Consider the following 22,583-nt stretch of genomic DNA (forward strand, 5'->3'; position numbering starts at 1 on the left):
AATTGAAGAAACACAAAATTATTCTGGAAGTTATGATATAATTTGAAAACATTCCTAATTTGGCTATAATAGATATGATCAAAGCAATAGCAGTCATTAATATGGGAATGAATTTTATTAAAGATTTTTAAACTGTCCCAACACAAACTAATATGAATTTCAAAGGTAAAGGGAATGATATTCCTCCTATAGTTGTAGAATGCTAAAGACTTTGTATCAACTGATCTAAGACATCTGAAAAAGATCTAAAGTGACACTTTGTACCTCTGGACAAAACTTGAATTTTATGTAACCATTTGTATTACTTTATGTCCTATCAATTTGTATCACACACTAATAGATTGTAAATGTCTTGAAGGCTACAGATATTGCAATTTTTTTCTAATTTTTTAACATTTTTGAAGTTTAAAGTTCCAAATTCTATCTCTTCTTCTTTCCCTTCCCCCCCCCCTCAGATAATAAGCAATTAGATATAGGTTATACATGTGCAATTATGTAAAACATTTTTACATTAATTATTTTGTCCAAGACTCAAACAAAAGAAAAAAATTAAAGAAAAAGTGAAAACAACATGTTTCAATCAATATGTTTTTTCTCTGAAGGTGAATAATATGCTCCATCATTAGTCCTTTAAAATTGTCTTAGATCATTGCAATCCTGAGAATAAATAAGTAAATTATAGTTGATTACTACACAGTATTGTTATTATTGTGTACAGTGTTCTCCTGGGTCTGTTTACTTCAGGATCCATCAGTTCATGTAAGTCTTTCCAGGCTTTTCTGAAATCATTCTATTTGTCATTTCTTATAGCACAATAATATTCTATTACAATCATATATCACAGCTTATTTAGCCATTTCCCAATTAATGGCATCCCTTTGATTTCCAATTCTTAGTCACCAGAAAAAGAACTGCCATAAATATTTTTGTAAAAGTAAGCCCTGTTTCCCTTTTTTGGATATCTTTGGGGTACAGGCTCAGCAGTAGTATTGCTGGATCAAAAGGTATGCACAGTTTTATAGCCCTTTAGACATAGTTCCAAACTGTTCTCCAGGATAATTGGATCAGTTCACAACTCCATCAACAATGCTTTAGTGTCCCTGTTTTCCCACATCCAATATTTTCCTTTTTGGTCATATTAGCCAATCTGATAGGTGTAAGATGGTACCTTTGAGTTACTTTAATGTATATTTCTCTGATTAATAATTATTTAGAGCATTTTTTCAAGATTACAAATAGCTTTGATTTCTTTGAATGAATATTGATGAAAAAAATTTAAATAAAATACTAGCAAAGAGATTACAGCAATATATCTATCATAAGGATCATACACTAATGATCAAGTGAAATTTATATCAGGAATGCAGGACTAGTTCAATGTTAGAAAAATAATCAGCATAATTGATCAATATCAACAAGGAAACAGTAGAAATCTTATGATTATCTCAATAGATGCAGAAAAAGCCTTTGGAAAATATCATCAATATTCTTTAGGGAAATTGATCTATAATTTTCTTTCTCTGTTTTGGCTTTCTTTGGTTTGGGTATCAACACAGTATTTGTGTCACAAAAGCAATTTGATAGAATTTCTTCTTTGCCTATTTTCCCAAATATTTTATATAAAATTGGGATTAATTATTCTTTGAATAGTTGGTAGTTGCTTCCCCACTCCTAAATCAGTTTTGAAGTGATTTTTTTAGTTGTTTAGAGGATTTCAGAGAGTTCTTTCCCCACTCCACCCTCTTGGCACCAGAAATTGCAAATTTGTTTTTATATTCTCAACATCAAACATGGTGCCTTGAACAACTAACTATTTGTTACATTGAATCCCAGAGGTGGACAAATGTTTTAGAGGATTCATGTCGGGGCCATAAATTGCCCTGGCCATACCTATTTTCTTGAAAATGTGCTTACTTTATGTATACCTACAACTCTTATGAATGTTCAGAAGCTTCATCTATTTCATCTACATCACCTTAGATTTCCCTTAGATGGTCCTTTATCAGTTCTCTTACTTCTAAAGCATTTGATACTATTGATCACCTTTTCTTCCTGGATATTTTCCACCATGGTTTTTTTGTGACTGTCCTCTCTTGGCTCTCTTGTACCTATCAAACTGCTCTTTTTTCAGTCTCCTTTGCTAGATCTTCATCAGTGCCTCAGCCATAAATTGCAAGCCAAGGGTTTGGCTTAGGCTCTCTTCTTCTTTTTTTTTTTTTCTTTCTCTTCTCTTATTTGGTCATTACCATTGGTCCAATGATCATCTATATGTAGATTCTCAGATTCTCAGGTCCAGAGCTCAGTGTCACACAACCAACTGTCTGTTTGACATTTTGAACCAGATGTCTTATATTCTTAAGCCTAGAAAGTCTAAAATAGAACTCATCATTCTACCATATCCCTAACCCACCCCTCTTGTGAACTTTCTATTACTTTTGAGAACACCACCAGTCTTCTGGTCATCCAGATTCATAACCAGGTTCACAATTGTTAATCCTGGACTCCTCACTTTCAACTCAGAGATCCATCCAGTCATTATCAGATCCTATCTATTCTACCTCCGTAAATACCTCTCCATTCACTACACCACCTAGTTCAGGTCTTCATCACCTCTTGCCTGAACTAATTTAGTAACCTTCTAATTGGACACTCTGAATTGACCTTTTTCCACATCAATTCATCCACCACATAGTTACCAAAGTGATTTTCCTAAAAGGTCTGATCATGTCATTCTCACTCTACCCATCCTGTCCAATAATTTCAGCAATCCAAAAACATTCTCTGACATAAAATACATCACTTAACTCTGAAATTCTCCCAGTGATTCTCATGATCTAAGTTTTTTTATTATGTCACACTATTAATTTATATTTAGATTATAATTTACTGAAACTTCCATATCTTTTCCAAAAAAAGCATTGTTCTGGCATACTTCTCCCACCTTACTTTTTTTTTCTTTTTTTTAAACCTGAGTGGGATTGGATACCCCTAATATATGCCCATTTATTTGGTTCTATCCATCATTCCACCTTGTTGAGATCTTTTTTGGATTCTGTCTCTAATTTAATATGCTAGCTATTCCTCCCAGTTTGTATTGCTTGAAAAGTCAATAACCATGCTATCTATGACTTTATTGAAATAGAGAAATTATTCAACAGTACAGGTCAAAGAACAGATATCTAAGAGAAACTACAGTAGAGACCTCACTCTAAGATGTCATTGACTAATTAATGCCTAGTCTATAATTCCATTTATTCAACTAGAAAGAAATCCACCTGAAGCTCAGAGAAATTAAATGAATTGTCCAAATTTATGCAGCAACAGATTTGATATTCTTTGTAATTAAAAATGACACAATTAAGGTTAAAGTATGAAAATTGGGGTGTAAATTTTTTCTCACTATAAAGAACTTTCTAGCGGTTTTCTAAAAATGAAATGGATGGCCTTGGAAGACAGTAAGTTCCAAATTATTGAATATATTTAGACAGATCACTTTTAATTGACTATAGAGGAGATTCCAATCTTAACAAAGTCTGGACTTAAAGTCTAAAATCCCTCTGTAGGGCAGCTAGATGTGTAATGAATAAAACACCAGCCTTGAAGTCAGGAGGATCTGAGTTTAAATCCAATCTCAGACATTTAATATTTATTTGCTGTGTCACCCTGGATAAGTCACTTAACCATAATTGCCTTGCTACCTTCCCTCTCCAAAAAAATTATAAAATCACCTTCTACATCATGTTCTATGATTAAAGAAGAAATATAATGCAAATAATTATAAGTTATTTAATACCGTGACTGGCATGTAATAAGCATTATGTAATGGTTAGGTAACAGACATTTATATAATATCTACTATGTACCAGGCATGTTCTAAGCACTTTTTACAAATATCATCTCATTTGATTCTTGCAACAACCCTGCAAGGTTGTATAAGGTATAACCCACTTACAAGATGTCTTTATTCCCATTTTGCAGCTGAGAAACTGAGGCATGAGTCAGAACTAATGGGTTCAAGGTCTGAGGAGATATTGTGACAGGAGCAGGCTTGTTAAGGAACTGAGTCCACTCTCCCTGCTCCATGATGGGGTGAATGCAGCCAGACGAGATCAGAGTTCCTTTGGGTGACAAGGCAGCCGAGATCAAGTTTCATGTTCTAGGCTGGGCTGACATACCAATTCTACCTGGGTTCCAAGTACATTCCTTGAATTGTGATTCCCTGGATCCAAACTTCTCCAGATTTTCTTTTTCTTTGTCTAGTGAGTCAAGCATTAAATGGATACATCCTTGTTCATTCAACTACAACAAATTCACAAGAAGGTGAGGTTTTCCCAGTAGGTGCTCAGAGCTAATGTTAATTGGGCAGTTCTGCAAATTCAACAATAACCCTGCAGGAAGGGATGAAATAGAAGCTTCCTGACTCTCTGGTAATGATAGGGAAGATAGCATTTAGTACTCCTGCCTAGTAGGAAATGTTCAAACTTCCTAGGTAAGAGCAGCTCTCCCTAATGCACTGCTGGTGCTTAAAAACAAAATCCATCATCTTGTTTTCACCTATGTTTCATAAAACAATTATTACCAGAGGCCTATGGCCACTAATATAATTTCTTTTCCTCCCTCATTTCTCATAACTCAAATTTCAGGATCTTCCCCCCACCTTAAACAAAGATACTTGGCCTTTTTTTATGGCCTTTTGACAATACACAAAACCTATGCATCCCTTGTCAGAATAATGTTTTTCAATGTATAAAATAGATAGGAGTACAAAGATAACTTATGTTGAAATAAAAATATCAAAATATTTTTAAAAACCAAGGTCACAGATCTTAGGTTAAGAACTTTGCTCTGTTTTTTTCACATCTTTCATTCTCTTCTCTTTCTTCTTACTATTTCCTACAAACTGATCATTAATAATTATAGCATTTGTGGAAATGTATGAATTTGGGGTTAAATTCAATGCTTTGTTTCTAATAGTAAATATTTGTTGACACTTGAATTCAAGATGAAATGTAATATTATGTTTATTTATATTATCACTATCTTGCTGTAAGAGTTTGATGTCTAAATTTACCTAATTGCTGTAATAGTTTGATGTCTAGATTTACCTAATTAAATTAACTCAAGTGCTACTTCCCTCATTATTTAGATTAAATTTGTTCCATGGGTCTCTGACCTACATTCTCCCATCATTTATTCTTTAAATCTCCAAGACTTCAATTCTTCAGAGTATTTGTGATCACTTTAACATGGTTATTCCCTCAATCAGTGTAGTCAATTGTTATTATTTCATTAGGTATTTTTTCCCATGTTCTTATTTATATTATTCCCACTGCAGAAACTGTTCTAGCTCTTTTTTCTGTTTCAGGGATGCCAATGCAACATTTGAACTATTCTTGTGTTACTTTCCCAATTCTTTCTACTTATCTAGAAAATTTTCAAACATTCATATCCTCATTGGTATCTCTTAAGTAACTTCTTGCATGTAGAACAAATTCATACAAGATAAGGACTGTTTTCCCCTAGTATCTACTACAATGCTTTGCTCAGAGTAGGCACATGATAAATGCTTATTGGTTTGGATCAGAAATAAATTACAACCTACTCTAGTTGCTTTTTAAAGTGCATAGATCTTTCTCCTATTCCACTACTTAAAAATTAGGATATTAGAAAACATTATGTTCCAACTATTTGATCAAGCTAGTGTTTTCTTATTTTGAAACAATACTTTTCAATCTGCCTTCTAAATAAAATCTAAATCTTTGAACACCAAATTCAGAGGCAAAACTGGGAAAGTTATCTGTGTCACTAATGAAGAATCTCTGGCTGGCTTATTAGAATACTAATGACTTGTAAATGAAGTCATTATATTGTGATGATGGAAGAAGTTTTAAAATAAATTTGGGAAGCCAAGGGGCATGAAACAAAAGCCCCAATAATTGCTTTGTTCTGAGGTTGTTAAATGTTTGAAGTCTATATTAGGCCAAGTATTTACAGTGGAATAAGATAAAGCAAAATGCTATCCTCTTTTTCAGAGCACCTTAAGCAAATAGGTATCATCAGTCTCTATGGTTTAAACTATGTTATTTTCCTATTTTTCTAACTGAAGTGATCCAGAAACTGTTTTGCTTCTTTTTTTCATTTCAATTGTTTTTAAAATTTTGTTAGATTACATAAACTTTTCAGCATAGTAGAGAAAATATACTTTCAAATATAAGGATAAGAACTAGATCTGATATTTCATTGATATTGGGAAACTCCTACCAGTGTAGTTCTGCACCTGTAACTTATAACCTTAATGAGTTGCTCAGAGCACAGAGGTTAAGAGAATGGATAAGTGGCTTGTCTAGGGTCACGCTGCATATATCAGGGCCATATTTGAATCCAGATTTTCCTGGTCTATCTATTCTACTATATTGCTTCTCATCATTTGAGGTATATGGAGAATAAAAAGATGACTTTGTATATGTTGTGCATTTTTTACATGACACTAGTTTATTCAACAAGCATTTATTAAGCAACTACTACAGATTGGATACTTGACATACAAATATAGCAAGGTACTAGAATCACATTCCCAAGCCATATTGTATTAGGAAAGAGATCTAGAGATCAGTTATCCTTCAGGATCCTAGTAGCACCCTTAAGGGACAGTACAATTTTAAAAATACTATCGACCCACATTCCAGAGATCTTTTCAGTATCAGCTTTTATATCACTAATACCATTGATTGTCATTCCACTATCAATTTAACCAATTAACATCAATTTGCTTTTACAGAAAGAGATTTATTGGAAAGATATAACAAGAACTAATATATAAAAAGTTCTCCCAAGCCCCCAAACTTGGGCACCCTCTACTTTCTAACATGCCTATCCCTATATTTATAATATTATCTTTTGTGCTAACAAGAAAGTGAGTAACTATTGATTGGGAGACTTGAACACCTTGTGGCACATTGACATAATGTATATTATTGTGCCACAATAAAAAAAAATGAAAATGAAGATTTTAGAGAAGCATGGAAAACACCTGTATGAACTTTACTCTGCAAAGTAAGCAAAATTATAGAATAACACATACAAGGACTATAATATTGTAAATGAAAACATAGAAAGGCAGTCAGATGGACTAATTATAATCACCAATCTTGATCGCAGAGGACAAAGGAAGAAACATATTTTCTTCCTCTTGGTGGAGAGATTAAAGACTTACATAGTTAAAAAGCAACTATTAAACACTTACCATCTGTCATGTTACTAAAAAAAAAAAAAGGCAAAATATTCTCTGCCTTCAGGGAGTTCATATTCTAACAGAGTGCATATTCTATGCACAAAACTTTGAATATACAAGATAAATAGGATAGTTTGAAAATCGTCTCATTGGGAAGCACTAACATTAAGACAAATTTAAAAAGGCTTCTTGAAGAAGATGGAATTTTGACTTTAACTTGAAGGAAGCCAAGAGGTAGAGATAAATATTGTCTAGAATGCAGAACTGCTAAAACTGCAAATTTTGTTTTCTCAACCATTTCCAAAGTAAGCATTGGCTTCAACTATTGAAAAAAAGTGACTTTTGGAACACTCTGGTTGGAAAAAAATAATTATGTTCTGATCCCTTTGAGAAATAAAAAACCCAGATTCTAGAAAACCTAGAACACAAAGACAGAATAGCTGAAAAAAAAAAGTTATTCAAATTGTTGTTGTTTAAAGTTAGAGCAGCCTAGATTCTAACTAATGGAAAATGTTGCTTTCTGAAGAGCTAAGAATAAGACAGAGCACTCATTCAGGGAAGTTTCCACTCAATTTTTTAAAAAAACAAACTCATTACAGATATACAAATCTGAATTGACAAATTAAAGAAATAAAATTGTGATTTGTTCACCCTACCAAAAAAAGTATTGTCTAAGAGTTTCTCTACAGAGAACTCCAATGGTTCATATAAAGCATGATTCTGTTTATGGAAATTTACCTGTTGCTGAGTTGTTTCAGTCACATCTGACTCTTTGTGACCCCATTTAGGATTTTCTTGGTAGAGATACTGACGTGGTTGCCATTTCCTTCTCTAGCTCATTTTATGGCTAAGGAAACTGAGGCAAACACAGTTAAGTGACCTTACCTAAGGTCATATATAGCTAGAAAGTGTCTAAAATAGGATAACAGATTTGGAGATACCATAGGCCTATTGTATCCAATAGTCCAATCCTCTCTTATTATAGATGGGGAAACTAAGGCCCAGTTAGGAACATAGATCTGGAGCTAGAAAAGACCTCAGAAGCTTTTTATAGACCAAAATATCCAAATTTGGGGAGGTTATGACATGCCTAAGATCAAAAAGGCAGTAAGTAGCATAAGAGATAGAATATTTGTCCCAGGACTTCTATCTCCAGAACCCTTAGTGCCTCCCTTGAAGGGGTACTGCAAATGGGCAATGAGTTAAACCCAGAAGTAACTAATAAAAAGAAAAGAGAGGACTAGGTTGTTTGTGAAAAATGATGTAATGCATTCACATGAAGCAAGTTTAAACCTTGATACAAAGGCCGTTTTTAAAAACATAGATATTCTCCTGATGGAGAGAAACAATAAGATTTAGTGAAGAGTGCTGAATGTGTAGTTAGGAAGACCTGAATTCAAATTCTTCCTTAGATACTAGCTGTTTGTTCCTGGTAACTTTCTTTAACATTAGGAGCTTCTGTTTCCTTATGGGGAAAATATATAGATAATAATATCTCTCTCACAGGATGATCAAATTATGTTATGATTCTTACAAGGTACTAAGACAGTAGAATTGATCTAATCCTACAAGGAGATGTTATGGGCCAGAATTCAAAACAAGGTACTAAATGGAATTGAGGAGACAATGGTTAAATCTAGTTTAGCTTTGATTTAATCCTACAACAAATAATGGTTTCCTAGTAATATAATGATTGACGTATATATACTCAGTGTACAGCATATAAGCAAGAAGCTTTTAGGACCAGACACAGAAGCCCACTAGAAGCCCTCAGAGGAGGAGACAGGTTCGTTCCAATTTCTATCTTTCTGCTGGCTGGAGGCTTTGGAGTCAGAAAAAGCTAGAGGCTGAAGTTGGCAGAGGCAAAGGACAAGCAACAGAAGCTCTTGGAGCCAAGGAGAGAGATAGGCCTCTAAGAAAACTAACTGGGCTATTTTGAAGAAGACAATAAAGGATTTGGATTTTAACTCCTGGCTGCATTTGAGGTGATTATTGATCTGAACTGAAACAAAGGCTGCCTCCAGAAGCCCCCCAAGAAATCTGTTTACACAGAACAATATATTTTAGAGAAGAAAACAAAATTATATGTTTAGATTCTTTGGAAATCGTAACATGCTATATGTATGAGATATAATTATATGGACAGAGGGCTAATCTTCAAGCCAGAAAGACTGGATTCCAATTCTGCCTTTTGTTCAGACTGTGTGACCTAAGAAAAAGCATTTCACTTCTAAGACCTTCCAGGCAATTCTCTTAAGATCATAAATTATAGAGCAGTTGTAGACCTATATTGGTGAGGCAGTTTCCACATTGTGGAAATCACATCTAAGCAAACAAAAATTTCTCCCAATCACGTTATGTGGCTATATTATGAAAAAACATAACCTTTAAAGAATCAAAATTATAAATGATCTAAAGGGCAATGGAGAAGAGCACAATGGATTAATGGATTAAATATATGTTAACATACTATCAATAAAATGTACATAAGAACAAATACTCAAGATAGAAGGCTTACTAAGGATTTTTGTAATAGTTCAAGTCTAAAAGAGTTGACAATTTGTTCAGTCAATGGCGTTATTACTTAATTGTTTCAATCATGTACCACTGTTCATGACCCCATTTGGGGTATTCTTAGCAAAGATATTTAGTGGCTTGTCATTTCCTTCTCTAGCTCATTTTACAGATGAGGAAACTGAGGCAAACAGTGTCTTGCCCAAGATCACATAGCTAATAAGTGCTTGAGGCTGGATTTGAATTCTGGACTATCAGTGCTCTATCCACTGCACCACCTAACTGTCCCTAGTCAATGAAAAAAGAATGCCAAATCTCTGAATGCAATTTTAACAAGCCCCTTTATGTCTTGACCCTCTTTCAACTTGATATCAAATTGATCTTCTCTGCCCATTTTTCACATTCTCTTTTCTCCCATTAGCACTTCAATGTTTTAGTCCCCCCTCACTATTTTTATGGCTTTTTGCTTATTTCTTTTGTGATCTTCAGATACTGTATTTTTCTGACACTGCTTCAGAACTCTAAAATGAACACTCTACAAGCAGACTATATTGTACTCTCTTCTCTGAGGACACAGTTATGTTTAAATACTTTTTTGCTTTGCAAACTTTGTTTCATAATAGAAGGCAAAAAACCAAAATGATTGAAAACGCTTAGCAAAATAATTAAAACCCCATACATATCTGAGGTATCATCATTATTATTTATTGAACATCTGTAGACAAGAAGCTCAATAGGAATAAAGTTAATTAAAAATATTAAAATCAACAATAATAAAGCTAATTAATAATTGACAGGAAATTTTGCCTGACCTCAAGAAATATTAATCTAAAAACCAATGACTTTGCAATCTACAGTCTCCTAGTCCAAAGACTAAAACAAAGAAAAAGACAAGAGACAAATTTTAAACATATGCGCATCTTTCATGATAAAAAATTCTCTTCTCTGTGACATGTAGGCATTTTTTGATGATAAATCTACTGAGGTATTGAAGTATACAAAAAGCCATCAGTAGACACACAGGCAATATTATGTTTAAATCTTGCTTAAGGTACGTAGATTCTTTGTCCCTAATTTGTTTCAATTTTAGAAAAAGTAATATATGGTAACCATTAGTTTAGTTTATTCTTCATTGGTAAGGAAGATTAAGTTATTATCTTTCATTCATTTCTGACAAGTGCAAGGGGCACAAAACTATTATCAAAAGTGTGCCCTCCCACTCCCACCTGCCTAGAAATTTTCTTTTACCGATACAAATCAGCACCTCCTGTGCAATTTAAATTTAACCTTATGCAAGGGAACTGGCATGTAAAGGTTCTAGGAAAAGGGACATAAGGCAAGAACCAAGACAGTGCTGCTGAAAAATTCATGTTCCAGTGCCCAGAAGATAACCTGTTATTGACACAACGGCAGAGGTTGGAGATGGCCAATGGAGAACTATCCTGCAGCATCACTGGTGACACTCACAGAATCGGCAGTTGGTATTGCCCTGCGTATGTTGCCTTATGGCTGTACAGGCTTTTTATGGTGACTTCAGACAAACAGCTAAGAGAGGCTGCTAGAGCTGTTAAAGTACAGAATTTACTGGTCCAGGATTCAGATATCACTAAGAAGTGTGAGAATTGTTCTTCTGTGAGAAATAGAGTTGCCAATTTGTACTTGGAGAATATAGGCACAGTAAACTTTAGGAAATGTTTATATCAACTTTCTGCCATTAGTAGGTAATAGTATATATGTACTAGTACATAGGAAAGCTGGGGAGAGATGGGGAGGTGCAGTCGATAGAGTACCAGACTTGGAGTCAGGAAGACCTGAGTTCAAATATAGCTTCAGACATTTACTAGCTGTGTGACCCCAGGCAAGTCACTTAATCCTGTTTACCTCTGTGTCCTCATCTGTAAAATGAGCTGAAAAAGGAAATGACAAACCACTCCTTTGCCAAGAAAACCCCAAATGGGGTAAAAAAAAAAAAGAGTAAAACATAACCAAAATGACTCAATAACATTAATACATAGTACATATCTTTGGTAGCTTATAAAATATAGGCTGTAAGTGAAATAAACAGGACCAGGAGATCATTATATAGTTCAACAACAATACTATATGATGATCAGTTCTGATGGGCCTGGTTCTCTTCAACAATGAGATGAACCAAATCAGTTCCATTTGTTCAGTAATGAAGAGAACCAGTTACACCCAGCAAAAGAACTCTGGGAAATGAATGTGAACCACAACATAACATTTCCAATCCCTCTGTTTTTGTCCACTTGCATTTTTGATTCCCTTCTCAGGTTAATTTTACCTTATTTCTAAGTCCAATTTTTCTTGTGCAGCAAGATAACTATAAATATGTATACATATATTGTATTTAACATATACTTTAACATATTTAACATGTATTGGTCTATCTGCCATCTAGGGAAGGGGGTGGGTGGAGGGAAAAAATTAGAACAGAAGGTTTTGCAAGGGTCAATGCTGAAAAATTACCCATGAATATATCTTGTAAATAAAAAGCTATAATAATAAAAAAAATATAAGCTGTATTTTGAAGATTAACAGGTCAATAAGGAGCGCCCAACCATATCTAATCAGGAACCAGAAAGTTTTCTTGGTTGTTAAGTAGCTCAGAAAAAGGATTACATGGATTTCCAGGATCCATCTTGTCCAAGACTAAGACTTGAAAAGTATACTGTTACAGGGAGCCACCTCCTAATGGCTGCAGGGGATCTAATTCTGACCAGCAGAATAGATCCCTTTATATAAGAGGATGATAATGATACAAAGAGACTGAGAGGCAGTTGTGTTCTCTGACCTCTCTCCTCTTCCCTCTGATTTATTTCATTCACAATTCACAAGCAAAGTCTGCCTGCCCATCAGTAAAGACTGATTTGCAATTCCTTCAGAGGTGTTATGATTCACAGATGGGGGGCTTTGGGAGAATTGATCTGCTCCTTCATAGAACCGTCCCTTTTAACCCCTTACAGGCTTTCCAGGTTTAGTATTTAGGCCTGGTCCTCAAGAGCATACTAAGAGATAATAGCGTTGGCTAGCACCAAGGAATCCAGAACTACACTTTATCACTCTCAACAGGGCTCACAGCCCAAGCACTGAACATTTTAGAGACAATAGATTACAACAATAATCTCAGTGGACACATGGCATGTCTTGTACAGTCTTTTTTAAACATTTTAAACAAATACCAAATTTAAAAAATGTCTACATACACAGCAGAATATAAAGGATTCAATATAAAACCAAAAAATTATCATTTCAGACTGTTTGCTTTTTATTACATATATATGACACACACATCTACACACACACATATATATATCTTATTATTCATTGTTTTCAAAGCTACTTAATGCCAGAGAAACTGAGGCAAGATAGAGGTTAGAGAGTTATATTTAATTTATTAGAGAGTAAATTAACTGACTGGATTGGACTCTCATCTCCAAGTGTCCAGTATCAAATGTGGGGTATAGAGATTCTTTATAGGGAGTCAGAAACATTGACATAATGAGTAGCGGGTGAGGATGACATGATGGGAAGGCACCTGAGATAAGAAGATTATCTGATATTCTGATGGGGAAAGGTATCTGATATTCTAATAGATTGGGATGGGGAGCAGCATCTGATATTCTAAAATATAAGATCTTTTATCCTTATAAATTATTCTGATGATGAAGAGGGAAGGATGGTATGATAGCCTGAGGTTTGGGGCAGAATGACTGAGGTAGGGCAGTTCAAGGAGACTGTGGCATTACACTATAAAAGCACTAATGATACAAATAGACACAGAGCAAAAAAAAAAAAAAAAAAAAACAGTGTCCATGCTCAAGGAGCTCACCCTAATGGCGGGGTATAACATGAAAACAACTATGTGCAAACAAGATTCAAGATAAATTGGGGGTAGTCTCAGAGGGAGGGCCCTGGAAAGAGAAGAGTAAGGAAAGCTTCTTGCAGCATATGGCTTTTAGCTGAGACTTGAACTAAGTCAGGGAAGCTGGGAGACAAAAATGAAAAGAATTCCAGGACCAAGGGATGGCCAGTAAAAACTCAAGTAATCAGAAGGTGTCTGAAGAGCAACTAGCAAACTACTGTAATAATCTAAGCATGAGGTGATGAGGACCCTCACCAGAGTGGTTGTAGTATAAGAAGTAAGCAAGAAATGTTATTCAAGTCAAAACAGCTTATTGGAGATGAGAGAGGGTGAGTAACGAGGATGACATCAAGGATGGGAGCCTGGGTAACTAGGAAAATAGTGGCATCTGTGACAGAAAAAAAGAAGTTGGGAAGTGAGGAATGTGTTTAAGATAATGAGTTCAGTTTTGAACCTGCTGAGACTATCTAATAGGCAGTTGACGATATGAGTCTGGAAATCAAAAAAGTAGTTAAGGCTGGACAAATTCTGAAGCATCAGCATAGAGAGAATTGAAACCAGATAAAAATAATGTTTAACTATGAAAGATATGTCTTGAACGTAAGTAATTGAATGTTCTTTCATGAAACTGGAAATCAGTATGGCAGAAACTAGGCACTGACCCACACTTAACACCGTACACCAAGATAAGGTCAAAATGGGTTCATGACCTAGGCATAAAGAATGAGATTATAAATAAATTGGAAGAGCATAGAATAGTTTACCTCGCAGACCTGTGGAAGAGGGAGGAATTTATGACCAAAGAAGAACTAGAGATCACTATTGACCACAAAATAGAAAATTTTGATTATATCAAATTGAAAAGTTTTTGTAGAAACAAAACAAATGCAGACAAGATTAGAAGGGAAACAATAAACTGGGAAAACATTTTTACAATCAAAGGTTCTGATAAAGGCTTCATTTCCAAAATATAGAGAGAATTGACTCTAATCTATAAGAAACCAAACCATTCTCCAATTGATAAATGGTCAAAGGATATGAACAGACAATTCTCAGACAAAGAAATTGAAACTATTTATAGACATATGAAAATATGCTCCAAATCATTATTAATCAGAGAAATGCAAATTAAGACAACTCTGAGATACCACTACATACCTGTCAGATTGGCTAGAATGACAGGGAAAGATAATGGGGAATGTTGGAGGGGATGTGGGAAAACAGGGACACTGATACATTGTTGGTGGAATTGTGAACACATCCAGCCATTCTGGAGAGCAATTTGGAACTATGCTCAAAAAGTTATCAAACTGTGCATACTCTTTGATCCAGCAGTGTTTCTACTGGGCTTATATCCTAAAGAGATACTAAAGAAGGGAAAGGGACCTATATATGCCAAAATGTTTGTGGCAACCCTGTTTGTAGTCGCTAGAAGCCGGAAAATGAATGGATGCCCATCAATTGGAGAATGGTTGAGTAAATTGTGGTATATGAATATTATGGAATATTATTGTTCTGTAAGGAATGACCAGCAGGATGAATACAGAGAGGATTGGCGAGACTTACATGAACTGATGCTAAGTGAAACGAGCAGAACCAGGAGATCATTATATACCTCAACAATGATACTGTTTGAGGATGTATTCTGATGGAAGTGGATCTCTTCGATAAAGAGAGCTTTAATTGATCAAAGATGGACAGAAGCAGCTACACCCAAAGAAAGAACACTGGGAAATGAATATAAACTGCTTGCATTTTTGTTTTTCTTCCCGGGTTATTTATACCTTCTGAATTCAATCCTCCCTGTGCAACAAGAAAACTGTTCGGTTCTGCACACATATATTGTATCTAGGATATACTGTAACCTATTCAACATGTAAAGGACTGCTTTCCATCTGGGGGAGGGGGTGGAGAGAAGGAGGGGAAAAATCGGAACAGAAGTGAGTGCAAGCGATAATGCTGTAAAAAATTACCCTGGCATGGGTTCTATCAATAAAAAGTTATTAAAAAAAAAAAAAATGTTCTTTCATGAACATGGTAATTACTGAATATTTACACACCTCAAGCAATTTGCCTGTTATTCATGCATAATTTTGTTGCTTGCATATTTGATTATATGTACTGTTGTTTAAGTATATCTTATTATATAGACCTGCTGATATTATTACATTGCTTTGTTTTACTGATTATATGTATTTGCTTACAGATATGAATATATCTACCATTATCTATTACAAGGATACGTACATATGAAATGTCCTATATGTCATTTACATCTTCAATCACTACAGCTATCCAGGATCTAGCACTATATACAAATATGTTCAAATATATCCCAAATTATTTGCTGGGGACAACAAATATTTAATAAGCCACAGTTAGTATTTAAAAGTCTAAGACCTAACAACACAAAAGGAGCTAATAATGAAATATTAAACTAACTTTAACAAGGTGGCCACTTCAGGACATCATTTTATTAAGGAATTTACTCATCTCCCTGCAGTGAAGTGCAAAGAGAGTTGCTGTTTGCCCTTTGTTCTTGGAAGAGAAATCATGACTTCAGGGAGGTGAATGTCATTGAAGAAATGATTAGACACTTTCCCAGGTGATTTAAGAGATGATCCAATTCAAGAGTAAATCAGTTCCTGTTCTTTGAAACAGAAGACTTCAGCAACCTATTTCCTGATGAGATGCTTGATAGATGTATGGAGCTATCAGGAGAGAAGGCCCCAAGAAACTGGAAAAGCAGAAACATAGGTAAGGCAACTTTCACAAGGAGTGGGTTTAAGACTGGGAGAAAAGCTGTACAAATCAAATAGTCACGAACAGTGTTAAGATAAATATGTCACTGCAATAACCTCCTCCCACTATCACAGACCCCAAAGTGGTTATTCTGACTCTCATTTCCCAACTTGGGCTCCCTCATCAGATCTTGAAGCTTTTCCCTCTTGTAGAGGCAGTGTCTGTTTGTTTCTCTTTAAGAATTTATTTTGTCTTTATAAACATTTTTTCACAGAGATAGGCTAATTCTGAGTATACTTACTGTGAGAAGGTAATTGAGAAAGTAGCTAAGTGGAAATGATAGAGAAGAGAGATATTTAATGAAGAGGTGTTTTGCCAGAACATATCTCTGGGGGCTTGGAGCAAAAAAATGTTTTTGAAAAAAATTATATATTCTTTGATACAACTTCTCAAAAAACAGATGTGGCATATAAAGTAGGAAATCCATCTAGGACAGTGATTCTCAAACTTTTATTCACAGTATCTCTTTGTACTATTAAAGATTACTGAGCATCTGTCCAGAAAGTTTGTTATATTTATAGATATTTTGCCATATTCAAAATAAAAATATACATTTGTAAATTTTATGTAGATATTTGTAGATTATATTTAGACATTTACCATATTTAAAGTGAAATTACATTTATGTATTTATAAATATTATATTTGTAGATATTTAGATTATATTTATGGGTATTTACCATCTTCAAAATAAAAATTATATTTATAGATATATTTATGGATATTTACCATGTTAGAAATAAAATTATATTTATATGTTTATAAATATTGTATGGCTATTTGTATATTATATTTATGGATATTTACCATATCAGAAATAAAAATTAATTTTGAATTTGAAGCCCTTCTGAAAGGGTTTCAGAGAGCCTCAGAATTCTCTGGATCGAAGTTTGAGTCAAGGAATGAGTCAGTACTGGGACCGGGGTGGGGGTAAAGAGATGGTGCAAATAGGAGAACAATTCTGCTTACGCCCCTATCTCTCCCTAGGGCGACAGTTAGAGAATGGCCTGGGCTACTGCGAGAGAAGTGACTTGCCCATGGGCATACAGCCAGGAGATGTCACAACTTGAACCCAGATCCTCCTGGCTCTAATGCCAGGCCATTCTTTCTCTCTCAAACACAATAGCCCATTTAATACAACAAAAAGTGGCCTTCCGTTGTCTAGTCCCCCGGCTGGTCCGCTAGCTCTCCCTTCTCTGACTACCGATCTTCTTGGCTTCCTTTAAGTCCCGACTAAAATCCCACCTTCTACAGGATCTTACTTAATTCCAGCGCTTTTTGTCTATTAATTATTTCCTATTTATCTTGCATATAGTTTGCTTTGTGTACTTTGGTCTGCTAGTTTTCTCGTCCCCTTAGATGCTAAGCTCCTTGAGGGCAGCCTCCGTCTTTGGCTTCTTTTTGTATCTCCAGCGCTTAGCACGGTGCCTGGCACACAGTAGGCGCTTAATGATTGCTTTGTATTGAACCAAAGTAGACAGAGGATCTAGATTCAAATGCTGACTTGGAGCCTCACGATCTGGGAGAGCTAGGCCTGATCGCTCCTTGTCTCAGGGGGGTGTCAGCTGCCGAAAGAAGGAAGTGGCTCGGGCCTCGAAGGGCCTTTCATCCAGAAGCCCAAGAGTCCCCTCCATCCCCAAGTGACTTCACCTCCTGAGGGACACGCCTCCCTCCTCCTTCCTCCCCCACCCAGTTCTCGGCTCTTCTCTCTCCCCGCAGTGCGCCCCCACCGTCGGTGGAGGAGGAGGGAAGAGAGCAGAGGAGGAGGAAGTGACGTACAGGAAGTGTCCCTTTTCCCCTTGCAGCAGGGGGAAGGCATCAAACCCTCCCCCCAAGATGGCGGCGGTGACGGAGGAGTGGATGGCGGAGGAAGGAGGCGGTGGCAGCTGCGGCGGCGGCTCTTCTATGGCCGCGGGGGCTTCCCAGAGGCTGTCGCCGCTGCCCCCGCCGCAGCCGCCGCTGCTGGGACCCCAGTCGCCGGCCTCTCCGTCTCTGGCCTTGGACCAGCTGCCTCATAACAACACGCTGGTGGCGTTGCCCATCGTGGCCATCGAGAACATCCTCAGCTTCATGTCCTACGACGAGATCAGCCAGCTCCGCCTGGTGAGGTCCCCCTCCCCCCCGTCTGCCAGGCAGTGGGGGAGAGACTCCAACCCCCCACACACCCCCGGCCCCGTGTCCAACCACCGAGGGCGGGGAAGGAGGGGCGTGCCCGGCGCCCCCTCCCCCGGGGCGCCCCGCTCGGGTACGGTCCCCCTGCCCCGGACACGGCCTCCCCTTTTCCCCCTCTCCCCGAGCATCGCCCAGGGCCTCCCCGCTCCCGCGCCCCCCAGTCCTGCCCTCGTCCTGGGGTCGTGGCTTCAAGTCTGTCCTCCTGTCTCAAGTCGGGACGGGCCGGCTTCCTCTCGCTAGAGTGGGAGGTATTGTTCCCCACTAACTCCCCGTCCCTGGGCAGGCTGGGCTAAAACACCCGTGCCCGGCCGGGCGTCGAGACACTACCCGGGGCAACTGGAGTATGTTTTCCCCGCCCTGCCCCGCGGCCCACCGGAGCCCTCCGGAATCCCCGGAAAAGAGGCTTTGGGGCGTCCGCGTCACCCCCGGCCAACTTGCATTCTCTTACAACTTAGAGTCCTTTACTTCCCCCTCGGTCTCTGGAACCTTTGATTCAGGACTGTGTCTGGCTCCATCCGAGAGTTTCCTAAATAGAACCTGTCATTGGGGGTTTGGCTTAGGGGTTGGCAACGATTCCGTTCACGCCTGTTTTGCTTCTTTTCAGTGATTTTCTCTTTGGGCTAAGTAAAACATTAGGGAAGGTGGGCATTTTGATGTGTGACTTAAAAAAAAACACATTATGAGTAAGAAGCGAAAACTGCAGGCTGTTTTCAAGAGGACAAAGACATCACACTTGAGTGTGCACAGTGCTCTCTCTTTTGCAGAGATAGAATAGATTAAGTTGTGTATGGCCATTTAGAAATCTGTTCAAATTTTGTCTATATGGACATCACTCCAGTTTGAGGAAGAAAGCTCATAAAGTCGTAGAAGAAATATTAAGCTGAAATGATAGTCGCCCTTCTGGTCAGCACGATTATCAAGCTGTGCCAATCTCTGCATGATACAACATTCTTCAAATGAAGAATAAATTTTTTAAAAGTCTGGCCCTGTTTTTCAAGTAAATTCACTATAAATTTATGGTGTTTAAATATTCATTAAATTGTTTCCCCAAAAAATAGGAATTCTTGCCTGAGATCACGTGCCTTTGTGATTTCTGAAAATTGGCATAATATTGCTTTTGGCCAGTGGCTTTGGAAATTTTTATTGCTGTCGATTTAAAAATAAATTGGGAGGGATGAAGAGTAGGAATTTTAAAAGTTTAGAAAGATTTTAGGACATCGTTTCTTTAGAGGGGGAAAACAGTTTGTCTTGAGGTTAATATTAAAATTTCTAGAAAGAAGCAGTCTGATATAAAACCTAGAGACTTGTGTTTTCTTAAATTTTTAATTAGCAAGTTTAGTCAGACATGATCTCATGGAAGGAGTCCCTCTCACCTCATCTCTTAAAATTCCCCATCCAGTTTTCCTCATCTATCTGCAAAAGTATTTCCCCCCCAGATCTTCACAATCACTTTTTTATGCTTATATATAAAACATGATATAGTACTACATTGCTTGATTTATCTTTTGTAGGCAAGTTGAAGTGAATCTTTAGGTATAGGCCTTTATTGTGGAGCCTCTAGTATAGCCTGTGATCCTATATCATTTTCAAAGGAGGTTTTTCTCTTTTGCCAGTAGATGTCAGCACTATCTTGATTATTATCTTTCTTTTTGTGGATATTGGCAGAAAAATAGACCTTGTTGGGAAGCTTTATTTGCCTTTTCACTTAAAGTAACATTATCTAATAAGCTTAGTTTGCTCCCCCCCCCCCAAAAAAAAATCACTATATATGTTGATACCTAAGCTTCCTTATATTGTAAACTAGGGCCTTGGTATTTTGTTTTTTGAGCAGTATTAAGTCTTAACTATTTAAACTATACAATATTTTGCCTGTTTTGAATAGGATCCTTATCATTATTGTTCTGTTAGTGTCACAGCCAATATAGTCTCTTATGAATTATTATAACCCCTTTGTTCTTTTACCACTTTTTGGAAATTTTATTATAGTTAGCATCCTAATTAGATAGTAGTCAGACGTAGATAACAGTACAGAGTCAAATTTTCATTCATGTCCATGTCCTGTAGAACATTTGATAGAAGAGGTTGAAATTGCTAAAAATGAAGTTTTTGTATTATTTGTATACTTTAGCAAATTGACAGACTTTTTTTGTTTCTCCATATCATGAATCATTGAGATTTAACTGTTTAAAAAATGAATTCCAAAAAATTGTCAAGACTCTTTAGTTATATTGGGATTTTTTTTGGTAGTCCCCCATTTGAGTGCTTGTTTTCTCTGGAACCTTACTTTAGTAATCATGCTTTTTCACATATGTTCAATTTCTCCCTGTCTGGTTTCTCATCTGCCTGTAACATGATTATGATTTCTTAATTTTAAGAAAGTATTTCTTTAACTCCAATGACCTATCAAAATACCATTCCCATATACACTCCCTATTTAACATGTATGGGACTGCTTGCCATCTGGGGCGGGGGGGGGGGGGGGGGGGGGGGGGGGGATCGGAACAGAAGTAAGTGCAAAGGATAATGTTGTAAAAAATTACCCTGGCATGGGTTCTGTCAATAAAAAGTTATTTAAAAAAAAACAAAAACAAAAAACAAAATACCATTCCATCTTTCTTCCTTTCAATACTAAGCTTCTTGGGAAAACCTATCTATCTTGGATACTTTATTGCTCCTCCATCATCCCCATTGTACTGAAACCATTCTCTCAAATGTCAGCAGTTACCTGCTCATTGCCAAATCCAAAAGCATTTTTTCTCTCCCTTTTAATTCCTTATCCCTTTGCATTATCTGCAGGTTTTTACTATATTGATCGACTATTTCTTCAGATATTTTCTTTTTCTCTGAGATTTTCATTTATTATATTCTTCCTAATTCTCCTACTATCTTTATGACTGTTCTGTCTCCTCTAGCTCTTCTTTTCTGCCCCTTTAATCTTGGTATTTCCCAAAGTTTGGTACTAAGTCACCTTTATCTATATTTCCTATTCACTCTGATTGCTTTCCAAGTCTCTCTAGCCCCTCCCATCTAAACCCTATCTAAACTTTATACCTATGTCTCAGACTCTATAGGAAATTATCATGTGGATATGCCATTAGTAACTTAGAAGTCCTTGATGTCCAAAGCTAAACATGTTTCTCTAAAAATTTGACTCTTTGTTTCAATGATACCACCAGCCAACTAGTTGATCTTGTTTGAAACTTTATTATAATTGTTGATTTTACCCTCTTCCCTCAGATGGCCCTCCCGTCATTATCAAGTTCTATTGATTTTTCTCTCTACATCTTTCAAGGCTTTCTCATCTGTATTGCCAGTGCCAATTTCAAATATTGTCCCTCATTACCTAACACTTCAACAACAATTGTAAGCTTCCCAGTTGTGTTCTATCTTCTAACTCCAACTGCCTGATTAATTTTCTTTATGGATATATCTGAACACATCACTCTCCTCTGCTGAAAACTGTCTATTGGCTCATTGTTACATACTAAGTTACAAAGTATATAAATTATCATTCAAAGCCTCCCATAATACTTTTTGAAACTTCTCTCATACTATTCCAAATATGCTAGCCTGGAGTACTCTCTGTTCTCCGTAATGTGTCCTTTACTATCTAAGCTGTTATTTTGTCCCAAAAACTTCTGCTGCTTCTACTTGAAATTGGAACCTTCCTTTAACCAGTTCAAAAGTTACTTTCCCTATTCCCATCAGTAACAGTTCTTCCTCCCTTTGAATCTCAAATAGCAAACTTCTCCCATTATTTGAATGTATCGTTTTGTAAGGAATGGGTAAACAAGTATTTATTAAGCATCTTTTGTGTGCTAGCTATTTTGCTACCATGTGCACCTACACTATGCCAGGCACATGCTCTCACTTGAGAGAAAATTCGTATTATAATTACTTGTGAATCTTTTGAACTCTAGGAAGTAATATAATAAATTCCATGAAGACTGTTATTGCTTTAGTTGAACTTTGTACCTTCCC

General features: G+C 36.5%; 1 protein-coding gene across 2 annotated transcripts in view; it reads left to right on the forward strand.

Annotated features, from left to right (window-relative positions):
* Nucleotides 1-18,217: 18,217 nt before the first annotated feature.
* The window catches only part of FBXO28 (F-box protein 28), a 60,469-nt gene continuing 56,103 nt past the window's right edge, over nt 18,218-22,583 (forward strand). The window contains exon 1 of one of the 2 annotated variants that reach the window (XM_051993383.1): nt 18,218-18,533. In XM_051993383.1, coding sequence (XP_051849343.1) covers nt 18,267-18,533 — 267 coding nt within the window. In that variant the 5' untranslated portion in view covers nt 18,218-18,266. The remainder of the gene's footprint in view (nt 18,534-22,583) is intronic. The other variant, XM_051993382.1, reaches the window with a different exon arrangement.

Source organism: Antechinus flavipes, chromosome 4 (genome assembly GCF_016432865.1).
Source record: "Antechinus flavipes isolate AdamAnt ecotype Samford, QLD, Australia chromosome 4, AdamAnt_v2, whole genome shotgun sequence".
Lineage (NCBI taxonomy): Eukaryota > Metazoa > Chordata > Mammalia > Dasyuromorphia > Dasyuridae > Antechinus > Antechinus flavipes.